Consider the following 17,321-nt stretch of genomic DNA (forward strand, 5'->3'; position numbering starts at 1 on the left):
TTCTTTCTATAGGCGTACAATCTTAGAAGTGCTATGTACTTCTATTAGTCACTTGGGCTACCACAATTTAAAGCGAAAATAAAAGTTTCCTTGTGTTCGACATTGCAAAAAAGTTGACCGCTTTTCTCCTTAGATAGGCGAAAAATACCTTATCTTATTTACATCGGGATTATACGTTAACGTAATATTTGACTGATATCACCGTAGTAAGTTATAATTGCTCTCGGCAGTGTGATGGCACGTTTCAGTAGAAGAATTCACCAAAATGAGGCGTATGTCAGACACTCCCGGTGAGTAAACACAATAATATCTTCTAAAATGTATGAAAAATTGGTTAGCAGCAATGGACCAAAATTACCATTGTTGTTTTGTTAATTAAACTGCGTGAAACTATGCGTTCGGATGCAATTATTTGTAATTGGAAATGGAATTAAGTTATTAGTTACGCAAGTTGCGAGTAAATTTTATTAATTTAGCTGAAAGTATTAATTAGTTCCTCCTCCTGAAGTGTTCCTAAGAAAGTTACACTGGTTTTAGGTGGGTTTTAAATTGGTTACTAGTTACGGCTGACAGTAAGGTCAGTTGGTGCTTTAAATGTTGCTGCTTTAAATGTTGCTGCTGTCAGAAGTGGATCTAATTCTGTGAGTGGGGCCAATAGAGCCTCCAGTTGGCCTCTGTAAACCATTGTCCATGTCAATCCCTAATACCAGTCCGCGTTCTCATAGTTAATAGGTCCTGAGTGCTGTCATTTATGCGTTCGATCATTATACCGAAATAAAAAGAGACCCAGTCGATGAAAAGTATGTGAGCATGTGCTCTCCTCCCGGCTCCACAGTGTCGGGAAACATAACATGGCATACAAACCAAAATGGCACACAAATCGCAAGCCAAAAAGTTAAACTGAATTTCAAAACTATCAAGTATAGCCTAGGATGTAGCAGATACTTAGCAGATGAATAAATGGCGGAAGTAGTCACCTACTCTCGCTTTCCATGGAAAATTCGCGATTCCAATGAACCAAACATCAAGTTCCATGTTGTCTTTGTCCATTTCAACAATCCACGTTTACTGGAAATTAATGCACATGTCCCAACGACACAAAGGAAACTAATTTTGCAAACAATAGCTTCATAAGTACCTAATTGATTTACCTGCAAACAATTCGAGAATGGAATTTTTGTTAAACTAAATTACTGCAATACAGGAAAAACCAAAGAGTGGACGTAATTTGGTTTTATCTAGAACTAAAATGAAACGTAATTATTTAACGACTAACAACGTATAATTTGATAGCTTCTATCTTTCCAATTTCACAACGTCGCTCAAAAAATCACCTACTTAACCCGTTAAAAGTGCGCATTTTATAAACGCTAAACGTCTCCAATTTTGCAAACTGGATCATGGCCGTAGAAATAATAAACATGTTGCCAATAACATTCCAGAACAATAACCCCTAAGAAGTACCACGTAAAATTTCTCCAACTAACCATTTACTGCTACATAGTTCAGGTGGATTAAATTTTAGGCTGGCCCTCCGCTAATTATGTCAAGTGTAAATCAATGCATATTGAATAGCCTTGGCTGATCATCTGCATATTAATATTATTAATGTGCGTCATACGATCAAAGTTTGGCAAAAATGCAGATCGGTTCGCAAACAATCTAATTGTCCTACTTTTCGAGAGAAAAAAAGGAAATGCCAACTTGTTTATTGAATCGAACGATGTAATAAAACGGGTAATTTATGTTTGTCTCTTAAATACCACAATTTGCAATTTACTTTTCATTCCGATTTCTTTCAAATTCAATGTTGCCATACCGTCTATGTAAAGTGGAGCAAGTGCACCATTAGAGCCTACGATTATCAAAATTTAGACCGCGCGGGATTATTGCCTCAAAAAAATGTAATTATAACCCTATTTGGTAACGAGCACATTTGTAATTAAAAGCATATAATTAAAAATCAGACTTATTTTTATCGTTTTTTTTCTAGACGGCGACAGCAGCTCGGAATCAAGCTTTTCATCAAACCATTCCGTAACACCACTGAAGGTACGTACCAAAATACTAAGTATTATTATTTATGATACAGTATCTCCTCCTAATTAAGATGATTTATTATGTATTTGTTTATAAATATTTCATTGACATTGACATCAATGGTTCGAGCGCATAAGGTCCACCCACGCGATTACATAATATGAGAAACCTTGTCTTTCTCGTTTCAGGTGCACCATGGCAAGTGTGAACGGGTAATTACGTCAATCACGTGATAACAGGTGGTTATGCACTAGCACTTAAACAAAATTTAAATTTTAAATCTCGTACTTTTTATTATCCAATTCTGAACTTATGCCTTTTGTCGAAAATCTTAGGAGAGTTCAAATAATACCCTTAATCTCATCATAAGTTTTTCGCATATTCTTCGCATTGATATGGAGATGCGAGCTTGATTATTTTCCAGTACAAACGCACTCAATTCACCCACTTCGGTCACAGTATACATAACAGATAAAATTTTTGGGTTTTTTGATTTAATTTTTTGAATTTATGATTATATTATCTTGATAATGAGGTCACCATAAAGTATTTTCTGAATTTGTGATTTTAAAGAAAACCTGAAGTAGAACCCGTGTGAACCACCTGGGGCCTACAACACAAACTATACAATTGTAACAAGTCTACAAGTTACAAGTAATCTGCCTGTAACTATAGCTACAAGTCCTAATAAATTCAGTATATGCAAATGAGTTGTGTTATGAAAAAGCTACAAGTGTAAAATATATTCTAATAATTGTAGGACTTGTACGGCTTGTGTTATAGGCCCCTGGTCGCCCAGTATGACCCACACAAAGATACAAAATACTGAAGTAAATCCACTATTCGTCATTGAGAATTAATTCAAAAGATCTGGTTTTACAAACCAAATTGAATTGCATTTATTTTCACAAACAGTTTTTAAATCGCACACTCGGCTTGTCCAAATTAAGAGACTTTAAACCTAGCTTTAAACTTACTGGGTTCGTGAACACTCATGATAAAAACAAAATGTAAAAGCAATTAGTAACACCCTCATCTAAAATCTTGTTCCAATACAATAATATAATGTACCTACAAAAAAGGGTACTTTTGCAACAGAGTCCCATTACATTAGGGCATTAAATTCTTCATTAAATGAGACCAAACGCAGATTTTTATACCATCTATTCCCATACTAGTGCTAATGGAAGCTGAACAAATTATACATATCTGTGAAAAACTAGCTTTTTCCCCCGGATCTTTGTACGCGCATAAACATTACCCTCTGTTCTAATTCAGTTTTTCCTCGTTCCTGAGTGCTTTCGAGTATCTAAATCTATCTTCCGCAGACTGCAAAACGCAAAATCACGTTTTTTCCCGTTCCCGTAGGAATTTCAAGAAATCCTTTCTTAGCGCTCCGCTATAATCCCCAAAGAACTTAAGGCTAAATTCCAGTTTTCTCTTTCGGAAGATTTTTATAGAATTTTATATTAAACATTGTTTATTTATTTGTCGATTTTCAATTTAACTTTTGATTTTTGGCGCTCTACAAGATCCAAGTGCGTAACAAATAATTATTAATTGTTGTGAAACCTTCATTTTCTGTCGGGAAATTTTAGTTTCTATGACAGAGACAAAGCAGACTGCGTTTCCTGCTGCTTGTCACTTTACTGGTCGCATCTGTCACTTTACCAGCCGCACCGTCACTTTATACCGGTCGCACCTATGACGTTGCTGATGTCTATAATGACTCCTGTCATCAGTGACAGATTGACATTAATCAAAAGTTCTATATCAAAATTGAAATTTTATATTAAAATACGATGTCGGATAAAATTTAATACAAAACTCGTCAGTAAAATGACATTACTTGACTCGGGAAATTATTCCTCACCAATAATGTGTCATTTTCCTGATCCTAAATCACTATTATCCGAAATCGTATTTTAATCTAAAATTTCATACAGAACTTTTGATTAATGTCAATTTGTCAGAAATGGCAGGAGTCAATATAGACATTTATCAATGTGACACACGTGCGGCCGGAAACGTGGCAGGTATGGCCGGTAAAGTGACAGTTGCGGCCGGTAAAATGACAGGCGGCAGTAAAAGTTGTCTGGTCAGCCTCTGTCATGGTATCTAAAATTTCCTGGCATAAAGTAGGCATGAATATAAAGTTTCATGACGATTTTGGGTAAAATTTAATACAAAACTCGCCAGTAATTTTGACTTGCGACACCGCGAAATTGTAGAATTTAATTTAATTTTTGAAATAAACGGATTATACCTTGAAATTTAATAATAGTTATATATAATCGTATAAAAAGACGACTAGTTTCGACGTTTCAGTAATCTTCAGGTGAAAAACTAACAAAAAAATATACATTATAATTTATAAACAATGTGTACTAAGGTCTAAGGACCATACTTACTAAAAAGATCGGTTGGTTAAAAATATACAATAAATAACACGTTGGTGCGAGATAAAAAGCGGTTAAATAAAGTGTGGCCAATTTTCACAATCTGTGTAAATTTATAAGGTATTTTATAAGGTATATTCCGAGGTATATTCCGTTTAAGTGAACGTTTGTAGGGTGAGTAGGCTCAAAAGTCAGAATTTATTTATATTAGATACCTAGGAAATGGCGCTACTTACACATAATCTTTAGGTAGATGTACATTATTTTTTATAGTACATAAGGTCAATTGAGATCTAACACGTTTTTGGAGTGCTGAATCTGAATACTTAAATGGCATTTAGGAATTTGCAAAAATTTTGTTTTTTTTATTCATGTGGTCCCGAAACTATGAACTTTTAGGAAATGGACTCTATATTCCAAATAAAACCCATGCCAGGTTCTAGAAGTTTGCTCCTACTAACGGTTCAACTTAGTTTATTTTGCGCCTCTCAGTAACAAAAGACCACTTTTTATACCCCAACGGTCTATAATTAGATTATTAATTCGGTAATTAATTCTATTCTACTAGTTTTTCATTAGCGTCGAGACTTGTTCATCTGGAAAAAACAACTTAATTGTAATCAGATCTTGTGAGGATTACGAAATACATTGCAAGATTAGAATATTGTTGAATGTTGAATTCCTTCAGCATCCCAACTCCAACTCCTTTTCTTCCATTCTCATCCTTACATTTCCGTTATCTGGGTAAAGAGGTCCTGGAAAATCTATAGCGGCCAGCCTGCAATAGTCCTTGACTATTGTGGAAATACGTTTTAATTTTTAATATTGATATATTGAACTTTTAAGGGTTATTCGCCACGGGCCACTCATTTACTGGCGTTTCCGTAGGATGCCCTTCAAAACTAAGCGTGATTTGCTAAGCTAAATTAACCGTATAGGTATTAAAAGTTAAAGTATCTGACATCGATTGCAAAATTCTTTCATAAGATTTATATCTTCTTTTAAACTTTGACGAGTGTGAAGATTTACAATCGTCAATATCAATATATTTGGTACAACTTTACCTTTCAAAAAACAAGGGTTTGTGTAGCTTTCGATTTGTAGATAATTTAAAAATTAATTGCATTGCATAACAGACAATTTAAGAGAAAAAGTTTCCAGTAAAAGTCGCATATTTGTTTTCAGATTAAACCAATTCCATTTGGCTTGTTGACATTAATGCTTCTTTTCACAGTCAATTTAATTGCTTAAAGAGATAATTTGCCATTTCCGCATTGGATTGCGTAAGTTTTGGGGGAAAGTCGATAATCAAATTGATCCGGATGAAATCGAAGGGGTTTACCAGGCGTGGCTCAAATAAACAAATTCTTCCAGTACTCCAGTACTTTACCGTGAATCAACAAAGGGGTCAAGTGTGATGGACTGACAATAGGTGTCACACAATGGCAATGATAAAAGGTCGAGTAGCTAATTTAGTATTCACTTTACGAACGCATAATAACGTAAGTGTACGTTTGTAATCACGCAAGGTCGAAATGTATGCACCAAGTTCATTCCATTTTCAAAAAATCAACAAACTTATATAGCTTATTTGTTTATAATGGAATAGTTATATTTAGATCTTTAATGAGATGAGCATATGCTATCGATATCGATTATACTCATTATTTTTCCACAACATTAATCTGTATAGTTTGCTTTGTTTCTTTCCATTACTGGCTTCGTAGAGAAAAATGCCCCTAGTGCCTATGATCTAATCACCAAAGAAATTGATGCCCAAAAATATCTTCCAGTTGAAATGTGGGTGTTGTCATTCATTTTGTGAGATGTACCACCTTTGGTGATAACCCTTTAACAACATTGGAACTTGGAGCGTACGTTTCAGTTCATTGTGATTTATAAATAAATAATTGCAAATCACCATCAGAGTTCACAAAATCTATAAATATCTTAAAGATTATTACGCCAGTAAAATAATACGAACAATCCCTCAGTTATTTTCTGTTGAAACCGAATGGTGCCAAATTTCAACCCTACATTTCCTTGGGTTTTTGTACTATAATATTGGTAATTTGAGCTACGTAGCACGGAATTGTCATTTCAATTTCGACCCAGGTTGCTAAATTTAACATGTTGTAAGGCCGAGTGTAAACTTCAAATATAAGCAACTTTTGTAACATCGATAACCAGTACATAAATTTATGCAACGTGAATAACACGTGTTAGTAAAGTTTAAATTAGCATACGATTAAATAGATCTTATTTTAGAAATAATTGGACGAGTAATTTCTTAACATTTTCCACTCCTCGTATAAATACATTATAATAAACAAATGGTGGCGCTGGAAATTGTTGTTATCATCAAGTTCCAATTTCATAGCGTGCTTTACTAGAATCGCTACAATTTACACGATTCTTCCTTATATCGTGCTCTATATTCAACGTTCCTTAAATCCAGCTGACACAAACAGCAAATGTTGTTTTAAAGTGACTATAAGAGTACCTGCTCTCATTTTCTTTGGTTTTCCGACTGCAGTAGCAAATTTTCATGTTTTCCTATACAAAAGCGCGGAAAAAAAAATTATAAATCATGTTTTGATCACAATTTGAACGTACAGAAAATGCCTACAAATTGCATCAAGCGAATTATGTATCTATCCAATTTTTGGGGAGAAAGTTATACAAATTCCCCCTAATCGAGCCAGAGGAGTGCACTGTATCTACAGCGTTCTGAAAAGCTTTCAACGAGATTCACTCCATCTCTCTGTTTACAGCCCCTACGTTGGAATTTTGGAATTAAAACAGAATTATAATTTTTAAATGCAACTGCTCGCCGATCGGACTAGTCCCACACGAACCCTGGTCCCAAAGAACGCGATATTTTTATTTTCTATCAAACAGTTTACAGATGTAATCATTTTTTGCGGGTAATATCGATTTTCTTGATAATATCGCCAAACCAGAAGCTAGCGAATCCGTGAAGGTACCAATAATAGAGAAATCGCTAATACCACTGTGTCCAAGATAAGGATCACTATCATGGGAAATGGAAAATTTGTGGGATAGGTATTCTCGCACGATTAGGGCATTGTGCGCGGGTGTACCATCCTGTTGAAACCGACAGTTCCCAATTTTTGTTTTTTTTAATGAGCCGTAGGTATATCGTTATAAAAAATGGTACTCAATACAACGTGTATTTTTTACGGGCCATATAAGAAAATAAAGTTGATAATGATTTCTTCGAAACGGAACGGAAAATCTCTCAAAAAGTGGCAATGAGAAAGTGTTTTTTTAATTTCTTGTATCTGTTTAAATAACATCAGAAAAAATAAAAACGAAATTTCGGTTCTTTTGGCATCTCTTTCTGGTTTTCTTTAAAGCATGATAATGACTCTTTAATTGCACATGTTTTCTCTAATTTGACCACCGTCCTGTCTTTTATTGTTTCGGAGATCTTTATGACAGACATCCTTATTTTAGACACAGTGTATACAATACATTTTTACTTATGGGCTATTAGTTTAGGGCTAGTGGCAACGCAAACAGAAAATTTTGGGATTAATTCAAATGAATCCACATTTCTATTATTTCTTCTGCAAAATGCTTTCTTATATTTAAAGAATTGGAAATTTTAACTCTTTATATCCGTTTATGCACTTTCCGTGGAAATAAATCCCCACAAAATAATTTATATTTCCTTAGACTACATAAACAATTCCGACCAACATCAATTAAGAAAAACAGCTTACAGTGATTATTTGGATACAACGTAGTAAATAAAAATTAAATTATTTTACAGAAAACAATGCCATAAGTCAATTTTGCAATTGCTTTAGCAATACCCGATGTCCTTCAGGCTTCACTTATGTAATATTGTGTAATTGATTGCATCTGGTAAGGTAATTGGCACGAATCTATCACAATATGCCATAAAAATTAGTTAGTAATTAAACCACAGATTTGAATTTGTGAGGAGAGAGGTGGTCGCAATAAAACTTGTTTCAAGTATAACTGTTAAAATAGGAAAAAATTTCCGCAATCGTAGTAATAATAAAGGTCCCCAAGAAAAAACACCATCTTCCATGCAAATGGTTAAATTTAATGAAATTAAATTTCAGTCTAACGAGCGAACTTATAATAAATGACAGTACTAGAAATCTTTTTCTCATAATTTTGTACTCGCTCATTTTGTACTGATTTGGACCACCAGCACCAAATTTGGTTCCATTACTGTTCAGCCATTAGAAGCAGGCTCCAATTAAACCCACAACCCTATTACACATAGAGGTTCATTTTGTGCCATAATTCTGTACCTACTCATTTATTAAAAATGTGTACCCTTATAAGCAAAGTTTGTCCCTTTAGCATGGCTCTTTATACAATCAAAAATTTGTGGCGGTCGAGTCGCTTTTAGAAGTTTAAGTCAAGTACCATTTCCCATGCAAACAAAAATCACAAAGGTTACTCTGATTTTTGATCGCATAGTAGGTACTTTGCTCTCGCTCTTGATATCTATTTTCCGTTCGGTGCGTATCTTGAGGAAACTCTTATTCTTCACTATAATCTCTTCGATATTGTAAATGTAATCTAATAAGAAATGAATGTTCAATCTTCCTCCACGGGTTCATCTTCGCTTGAACCATACTTTTGTGTTTTAGAGTAGGTAGTTTATGGTGTCTCACAATGCAAAAACAAATGATTTCCCTGGTACCTATATAGCGTTATATACGAACCCTGAACTACGATCATGTAATAGTTATTTATATAAAAGTTAGGGAAATGACACAGTGCTTAAATTTCCCAGTCAACTAGTGTCATTTTACTGACGAGTTTTGTATTAAATTTTATCCATAATCGTCTTGAAACCTTTATTTTCATTCCTACTTTCTGTCAGGAAATTTTAGTTTCCATGACAGAGGCAGAGCAGACTACGTTTCCTGCCGCATGCCACTTTACTGGCCGCACCTGTCACTTTACCGGTCGCACCTGTGACATTGCTGATGTCTATAATGACTCCTGTCATCATTGACACCTGACAGATTGACATTAATCAAAAGTTCTATATAAAAATTGAAATTTTATATTAGAATACGATTTCGGGTAAAATGTAATACAAAACAGGTCAGTAAAATGACATTACCTGACTCGGGAAATTATTCCTCGCCAATAATGTGTCATTTTCCTGATTTTTATGTGCCTAAATCGCTATTATCCGAAATCGTATTTTAATCTAAAATTTCGTACAGAACTTTTGATTAATGTCAATTTGTCAGAAATGGCAGGAGTCATTATAGACATTTATCAATCTGACACACGTGCGGCCGGAAAAGTGGCAGGTGTGGCCGTTAAAGTGACAGTTGCGGCCGGTAAAATGACAGGCGGCAGTAAAAGTAGTCTGGTCAGCCTCTGTCATGGTAACTAAAATTTCCTGGCGTAAAGTAGGCATGAAAATAAAGTTTCATGACGATTTTGGGTAAAATTTAATATAAAACTCGCCAGTAATTTTGACTTGCGACACCGTGAAATTGTAGAATTTAATTTAATTTTTGAAATAAACGGATTATACCTTGAAATTTAATAATAGTTATATATAATCGTATAAAAAGACGACTAGTTTCGACGTTTCAGTCATCTTCAGGGGAAAAACTAACAAAAAAATATAAATTATAAACAATGTGTACTAAGGTCTAAGGACTACTTACTAAAAGGATCGGTTGGTTAAAAATATACAATAAATAACATGTTGGTACGAGATAAAAAGCGGTTAAATAAAGTCTAGCCAATTTTCTCAATCTGTGTAAATGTATAGGGTATATTCTGAGGTATATTCCGTTTAAGTGAAGGTTTGTAGGGTGAGTAGGCTCAAAAGTCATACTTCGTAAACAAACCTTTTAATCTATATTCCGTTTATTTCAATAATTTGGACGGATTTTGATGAAATTTTTTTATGTGTCTTTGTGTATCCCCGGATGGGTTAGATTCACAATTGAACCCGCTCGGATTATAACATTTTCTAAAAAATTCTTTTTTCGTTGATGTCGCACTATGCTATTTTGTGTAATTACCGATCGATGTTTAGATTAGGCGCGGGGGAAAATCTAGTATAAAATATAAACATAATTTTGTATCACTTTAATTATATGTATTATTGGAACGCAATCCTTTGAAGATAAGTATTAGTTTTTTTTAATTTGAGAGGATGAACACAAAAGCGAAATAGATCTACTTCGAGCTCTTAGAGAACATTTGATTCAGTTGAAATTCTTGCTTTTAAATTTGTGCCCAAAATTGGCTCTAGGTACTTAATGAAGATGCGGATATTATATGGAAATACAGTTAAGTAATTTTAGATGTTGTGTTCCAAGAAGAACCGTTTTATGGCTTTTCCGAGTTAGTTTAGTGTTCGTTTTCGACTTACGAAACTGAAAGAGTGTATTTTTTGCACTTTGTGCTACTTGTATAATCTGGCTATACCGATTACCTACTTGGGTTTTTCGCGTTGGCGGTGAAAAACCGACGCGATAGTACCTCGATTAAAAAAATACTGATATAACAAGAATTAAAAAAATAACCACTATCAATTTTGGTTTAGTTCCAGTTCAGCGTTTATTTTTCAATTTTCCGTTATAAATCATTACAGGGTGAAAAGATGTCGTGGGTGTCCAGGTGTAGGTACTTTAAGCGTGTTAAAGTCAATGGTACTAGCAATGTTTTTGTTCTACACCAAACAAGGAAATATAATAAAATATGTATATGATATACACTGCTTTCTAACTGTGGTAATAAGCCAAAGGGCGTGTGGAACCCCTTCAAAACAATTTTAACCAAAATAAACTTTTTGGATTCCTATGAACGTTGGAAATTTGGAATGTAGGTATGCGCACGTTAGAATCTTTTAAAAATGCAGTAAACAACTTGAAAATGCGCATTCTTTGACGGAGTCGTTTCTAATTAACATTTCGATGCAGTTTATTTAACAATAATTATCATACACTGGTTCCTCGAGAGTATAAAACCGAAGAATGTCAATAGTCGATCGACCCAAAGATGGAAACTCCAGCAAAAAGCGTCTGGTGTACACCGAAATATGCACAGCAGTAGCAACTTAAAAACAATGTTTCATCATTCACCTGTCACGATACCCGATCAAAAACTGATCTGTCCCACTGAAACGTTTTAGAAAGCGTAAGATACGTAGAGCTCACAATGGAATTGTATATAGTCGACTTCAGTAACGTTATCGCCTTACTGTTGTTAACGTACTCGGTCCAGAAATTATAACTTTAAGCGCGAGAATTATTTAAACATTTTTTTAACTTTTTTACGACTATGTGTACTTAATGCAAGTTAATATAATGAACCAAATCGTGTTGTGATATTAGCTTTATTTAATTTAATTTGTGTATTTTTTACGGATTTCAACCCCCCAGGACAAACATGAAGCTGCCCTTGCCAAAGATGCAGGTAATTAGTTTAGTAGTAGCTTCAAGGATAGATCATTTGCATTTGTTAAAAATATCTCTACTTTATATTATACAATATTTATTAATTCATGTTGATGACCTCCAATTCTAAACAACTTTGACATACTAAATCACTTTCACATTTTAAATTTATAAATATTTTTATTCGATGCATTTCCTTTATCTAACTTATTTTTCAATACCAGAATTTTTTTTGCATTTTAATTCGTTTAATTCGGAAAGTGCCCCCCTTCGGTGGATTCCCTTTAATTGCGTTTCATTAGAAGAAATCGCGACGATAAAAAACTCGAAAGTGGCAACACCTGGAAGATTATAGTTTATCAATTATTTCAAGATTGCACTTTTTCCAAGGGCGTTTTTGAGTGATAAAGGTAACGGCGTAGATTGCCCTTATCGTGGTATCAAGGTTTGCGCCTGCAAACTCTGAAACTTTTGTTGAAACGTTAATTTTGCGCTAAAAAATTATCACGTCCAGTTAAAACCGGACGAGCCACAAGTTTTTATTGCTTTACAATTTGGAGTTTCCGGTCCCAACGCGCAAAAAGAGGAATGCGAGATACGGGACTTTGGCGCGTGTTTTTTGGATTAACTATCGTTCAATGTATATGGTATTCTGCTCCTATTAAACAAACAATAGATTTGAGAACAATGCTGTGTGAAAACTGTTCGTGCACTAGTGACAAGGTCTCTCGACCTTTGCAGAACGAATCAAATTAGATGCCCTTATGTAACTTCTGGATGATGCGTTTGGCCCCAGTGCGTTTTAGGTGCTTGAGTAGTTAGACTGATGAATCTCAAGTTCATGAACCATTGTATTATTGTATATTCTTCGTTATCGGCTGATACTGGAGGCGCCAATCGAGTACGATAATTAGCATACACAATTTAATGCAATGGGTTGTAAAGATCTCTATTTCAAGATTAATAACGATCGTTGACGTTAAAGAGTGATCGTTCATTACAGAATGTCACCTCCACTGCATAGGAATTCTGTGGTGAAAAGACCTTAATAACTCAAAAAACTAATTTGCATAAATTTATCTTGCGAACAATTCAAGTTTGTCATTGCAAGAATTTATTGTAGGCGAAAAAATCCGTCCTCCTTTATTCACTTGCCAATTTTAACATCAATCTTTTTTTTTCAGAAACTGCCATACCCAAAGTCGGTATTCTTCATTGTCAGCAATGAGTTCTGCGAGCGTTTCAGTTTTTACGGGATGCGGAGTAAGTGTCCTAGTTCCTTCTAATTCAAAATAAATCTAATTTGCCTCTCATTCCAGCTATTCTCAGTCTGTATCTCGTCGACATCTTGTTATATTCGGAAAGTGACGCGACCGTCATCTTTCACGTTTTTACGATGATGGTCTACTTCTTCCCAGTGTTTGGAGCGATCATATCTGACAGTTGGCTGGGAAAGTTTAGGACTATTTTGTATGTGTCGTGCATTTACGCGTTGGGTAACATCGTGCTGGCGTTAGCCGCAACGCCTCCGCTTAATTTCCCCATGCGACCGATATCGCTGGTCGGATTGCTTCTGATAGCTATAGGGACTGGTGGAATCAAGCCGTGTGTATCCGCTTTTGGTGGCGATCAATTCACGTTACCGCAACAAGCAGCACAGCTGGCCACGTTCTTCTCACTCTTCTACTTCTCGATCAACGCGGGGAGTCTGCTATCAACGTTCATTACGCCAATTCTTCGCGAGGATGTCAAGTGCTTTGGAAAGGATAGCTGTTATTCGCTTGCGTTTGGAATTCCCGGAGTACTGATGGTGATCTCCATAAGTAAGTTGATTAAAACCATAAAATTGTGTTTGCTTACGTTTTAATTGCAGTTATTTTCGGAGTCGGTAGGCCCCTGTACAAAGTTAAAAAACCAGAAGGGAACATGATGGTTCAAGTCAGCAAATGCATTGGGGTACGTTGATAGTTGTGAACTGAAGCCTAACTAAAAATGTGACTTTCAGAATGCAATCAGCACAAAACTGAAAACGAAGGGTGTGAGCAAAGCCAGCTGGCTGGACTACGCCGAGGAAGCTTATGGGTCGAAATTAGTAACAGACGTAAAACGTTTAATGAAAGTACTGGTTTTATTTATACCTCTTCCTGTCTTTTGGGCGTTATTTGATCAGCAAGGATCAGGTTGGACCTTCATGGCTCGTCGTATGAACGGTGACATAGCCGGATTCACAATTCTCCCTGACCAAATGCAAGTCATTAACCCTCTACTCATCCTAGCCTTCATTCCTCTGTTCCAATACGTTATCTATCCCATCTTAAACAAATGCAAGATATTGACAACCCCCTTACAACGTCTTGTCGCCGGGGGCTGCTTGGCGGGTATCTCCTTCATAATTTCCGCCGTCATCTGTCTGTTCCTCGAAAGTACCTTCCCCATACTCCCGCACGCTACAAACGGGCAACTACGCATTTACAACGCTCTTCCTTGTGATATTACAATCGCGGCCAAAGAACTTGCAGAAGGCAACATCGTCATCCCCCCTGGAAATAACTACACCAACATCGATATCGAAGTCCTCCAAAGGCGTACGTTTGCCTACACCGCGTCCGGCTGTGGCAGCACAGAGGGGAAGTTCATCGTAACCGAAAAGCGATCAACGGCTTACCTATTCAACCAAACCGAACACCCCGCTTACGAACTGGAAGACAACGTAGACAAAAACAAAAATGGCAACCCCAAACTTCGTCTCCTCCTAGGCGCACCGAATCCCGTGGAAATAAAAATCGTAAACTCCGACGGAGTTGAGCAAATGCGCATCGATTCCTCCAACTCGAGCATGTTCGGCTTGCGACCGGACAACTACACATTTAAATTTGGGGACAAATACACGTATACCGCTGATCTCAAACTGGGCGGCGTTTACGCCATGGTTGGCCACCAAAGTGATAATGAATTTGTAAGTGTCCATCAGACTATGACCAGTTGTAACGAAAGTTTTGCAGAAAATATCACTGCACACCGTGACGTCGCCAAATTCGCTCAGCATTTTCCTACTCCTGCCACAGTACATTGTAATGACAATGGGCGAAATCATGTTTTCAATCACAGGTCTTGAATTTGCCTACTCACAGTCACCTACCAGTATGAAATCAGTGTTGCAAGCCTGCTGGCTGTTGACCACCGCTTTTGGTAATCTCATCGTCGTCATCATCGAGTCCGCGGAACCCTTCCACGATCAAGTAAGTTTGCAGTTGACCCGGATGTTATATAACAATCTCCACTTTTTAGTCTAAGACCTTCTTTTTATACGCCGGTCTCATGTTCGCCGACATGATCGTCTTTTCGTTAATGGCAATGAGATATGAGTACGTGAAGAAGGAAGACGTCGACGATACGCAATCGGCTAACGACAACAATAATGGAAGGAGAGATTCAGAAAAATTGAAGGGTATTAGCAATGTTGCTTTCACAACAACAGACGAAAAAGGACTGAATACGTAGAGAGATCGATTTGGCATGCAGTATTAGCGCAGCTCCGTTGTACATAATTGTATAATGTGTAAATAATTATCCGGTATTATTACGATTATTATATTAATATTAATAAATAGAAAATAAATTATTTCCACTGAGTGAACACGCAGTTTCTTCATGAGCAGTAAAACTCCCATTTACGTTTTATGTATAGTACATCCCAGATCCAATTGTATGAAAATTCTGAAAACAATTTTTACTCTTTCATCAGCAACTCCTAATCTTCTTCTGTATAAAAATCTCGTGTGGCGGTTGGTGGTCGCACTCCTCCGAAACGGCTCGACCGGTTTTTATGAATTTTTTTTTGCAAGTATATTTGGCGAGTATGAGAATCACAGGCGTATGAGTGTAAAGCAGGTATGATACCTCTAGGTGATTATATAGCTCGCCGGCGTATTTTTACTCTGTATCTAAAGGTATTTTTATCTAAGCTTGTTTATATTTTTGTTGCTGCATCCTCGTATAACTACTTCTTGAAGTTAGTAGCCTTAAACCGCCCATTCTTTGGCAATATAGTACCTACTTGTCTATTACTCCCATTTTCACAGCAAAGTGTGTACAATAAAATAACTAGGGAAGTCATCATACAAATTTGAAAATTTGGATAGAAATAATTGGTATAGGATCCAATTTGCCAAAGTATCACTTATATATGTCAGCTAAGGATGACGGAAATCAAAATTGAACCCCTAAATATGCAGGACAGCTTTGAAAGACATGAATGTGAAAATTATCAAAGTCCTCGTGTGAGATTGAAGGGACTTCAGCCTACTTTTGTGTGATGAAACCGTCCACAAAATAGTACTCAATTTTTGGGGCACCTCTCATAGCTCGAGCTTCTATTACCGACACGAGAAAGAAAAACCGCTCATAAGAAACATTTGGAAGATCACCGTTGTCCTTACGGGACACTGGATGGTCACCTGCATAACATTGGGTTCGCGGAGGAGTCAACGAGCAGGTTCTGTGGCGAGGCAGATGAAACTACCGAGCATGTGGTCTGTCACTGTGACGCTTTGATCAGGGACAGATATCAACTCCTTGGAGACAGATACCTGGAACCGAGGAGGGCCATGCAACTTAGGCTAAACAGGGTCCTATCCTTCATTGAGAGGAACGGGCTCTGAACTCAGTTGCGAAGAAAGGGGGTAGGCACAATGGGCCTCTGGTGTGCCTAAGTGCTGCCCGGTTGGGCTCCCCTGCGAATAGAATAGAATAGAACATTTGGGCGCCCCGACGCGCGCGTCTTGCAAAAGGCGGTTAATTCCGGTTCTAGGGAAAAAACAAAATTCCGTCACACAAGAGTTGTGCGCGTTTACAAGATCTTTTCGACGACACCAATTTGAAAACAATGGGACCAAAACTATAGAAAAATATTTGAAAAAACTGAAAAATAACCACGTTGGTATAATACCCTCGGAGACAGCGCGTCATATGTAGCCCGCCCTTAAACGTTGTTAATTACACGGCCCCGGTAGGTAAATGTACACTCCTCGTCTTTCTTCTACGGGCCCCCATTTGCTGACGGTCAGCCAGCCAGTCGGCTAGTGTGAGCAAAAGTGTGCAAAAATGCCCTAAAAACTATGATCAGTGAGTCATTATTTGACGATAGTATTAAATAATAGGAAAATATTATTATGTTGACATTTTTGGTCTGCTTACCCGTGTAGGGGCGGGAAAGAATACCCCTACCGCAGATAGCACTGCGTGTCGTAAGAGGCGACTAAACAACTACAGGTCAGTAAGGTATAGAATGCGATTGGTTAAGGAAGAGAGATTTTGAGAGCTTTAAGAAGATTAAAGAGTCTTTAAGACAACTTAGGAGCTTTGACTGAATAGGTTTTAAAAGTCTTTGATAGTCGTCAATAATAATAATAATAATATGTAATAATAGTGTATATTG

General features: G+C 36.5%; 1 protein-coding gene across 2 annotated transcripts; it reads left to right on the forward strand.

Moving 5' to 3' along the window:
- The first annotated feature begins 250 nt into the window (after positions 1-250).
- On the forward strand, positions 251-15,521 carry LOC116182281 (peptide transporter family 1). Of its 2 annotated transcripts, XM_031502803.1 has the most exons (8): positions 251-290; positions 1,994-2,052; positions 13,069-13,147; positions 13,204-13,707; positions 13,758-13,840; positions 13,890-14,840; positions 14,887-15,123; positions 15,173-15,521. In XM_031502803.1, exons 1-8 carry the CDS (start codon positions 266-268, stop codon positions 15,383-15,385), a joined length of 2,151 nt encoding a protein of 716 aa, XP_031358663.1. In that variant the 5' UTR covers positions 251-265; the 3' UTR covers positions 15,386-15,521. The 2 variants fall into 2 exon arrangements, with proteins under 2 accessions (XP_031358663.1, XP_031358664.1); XM_031502804.1 differs by lacking the exons at positions 251-290; positions 1,994-2,052 and adding an exon at positions 11,657-11,903.
- Positions 15,522-17,321: the final 1,800 nt, after the last annotated feature.

This window comes from Photinus pyralis, unplaced genomic scaffold (assembly GCF_008802855.1).
Source record: "Photinus pyralis isolate 1611_PpyrPB1 unplaced genomic scaffold, Ppyr1.3 Ppyr1.4_unclustered_Scaffold450, whole genome shotgun sequence".
In the NCBI taxonomy this organism is placed as follows: Eukaryota; Metazoa; Arthropoda; class Insecta; order Coleoptera; family Lampyridae; genus Photinus; species Photinus pyralis.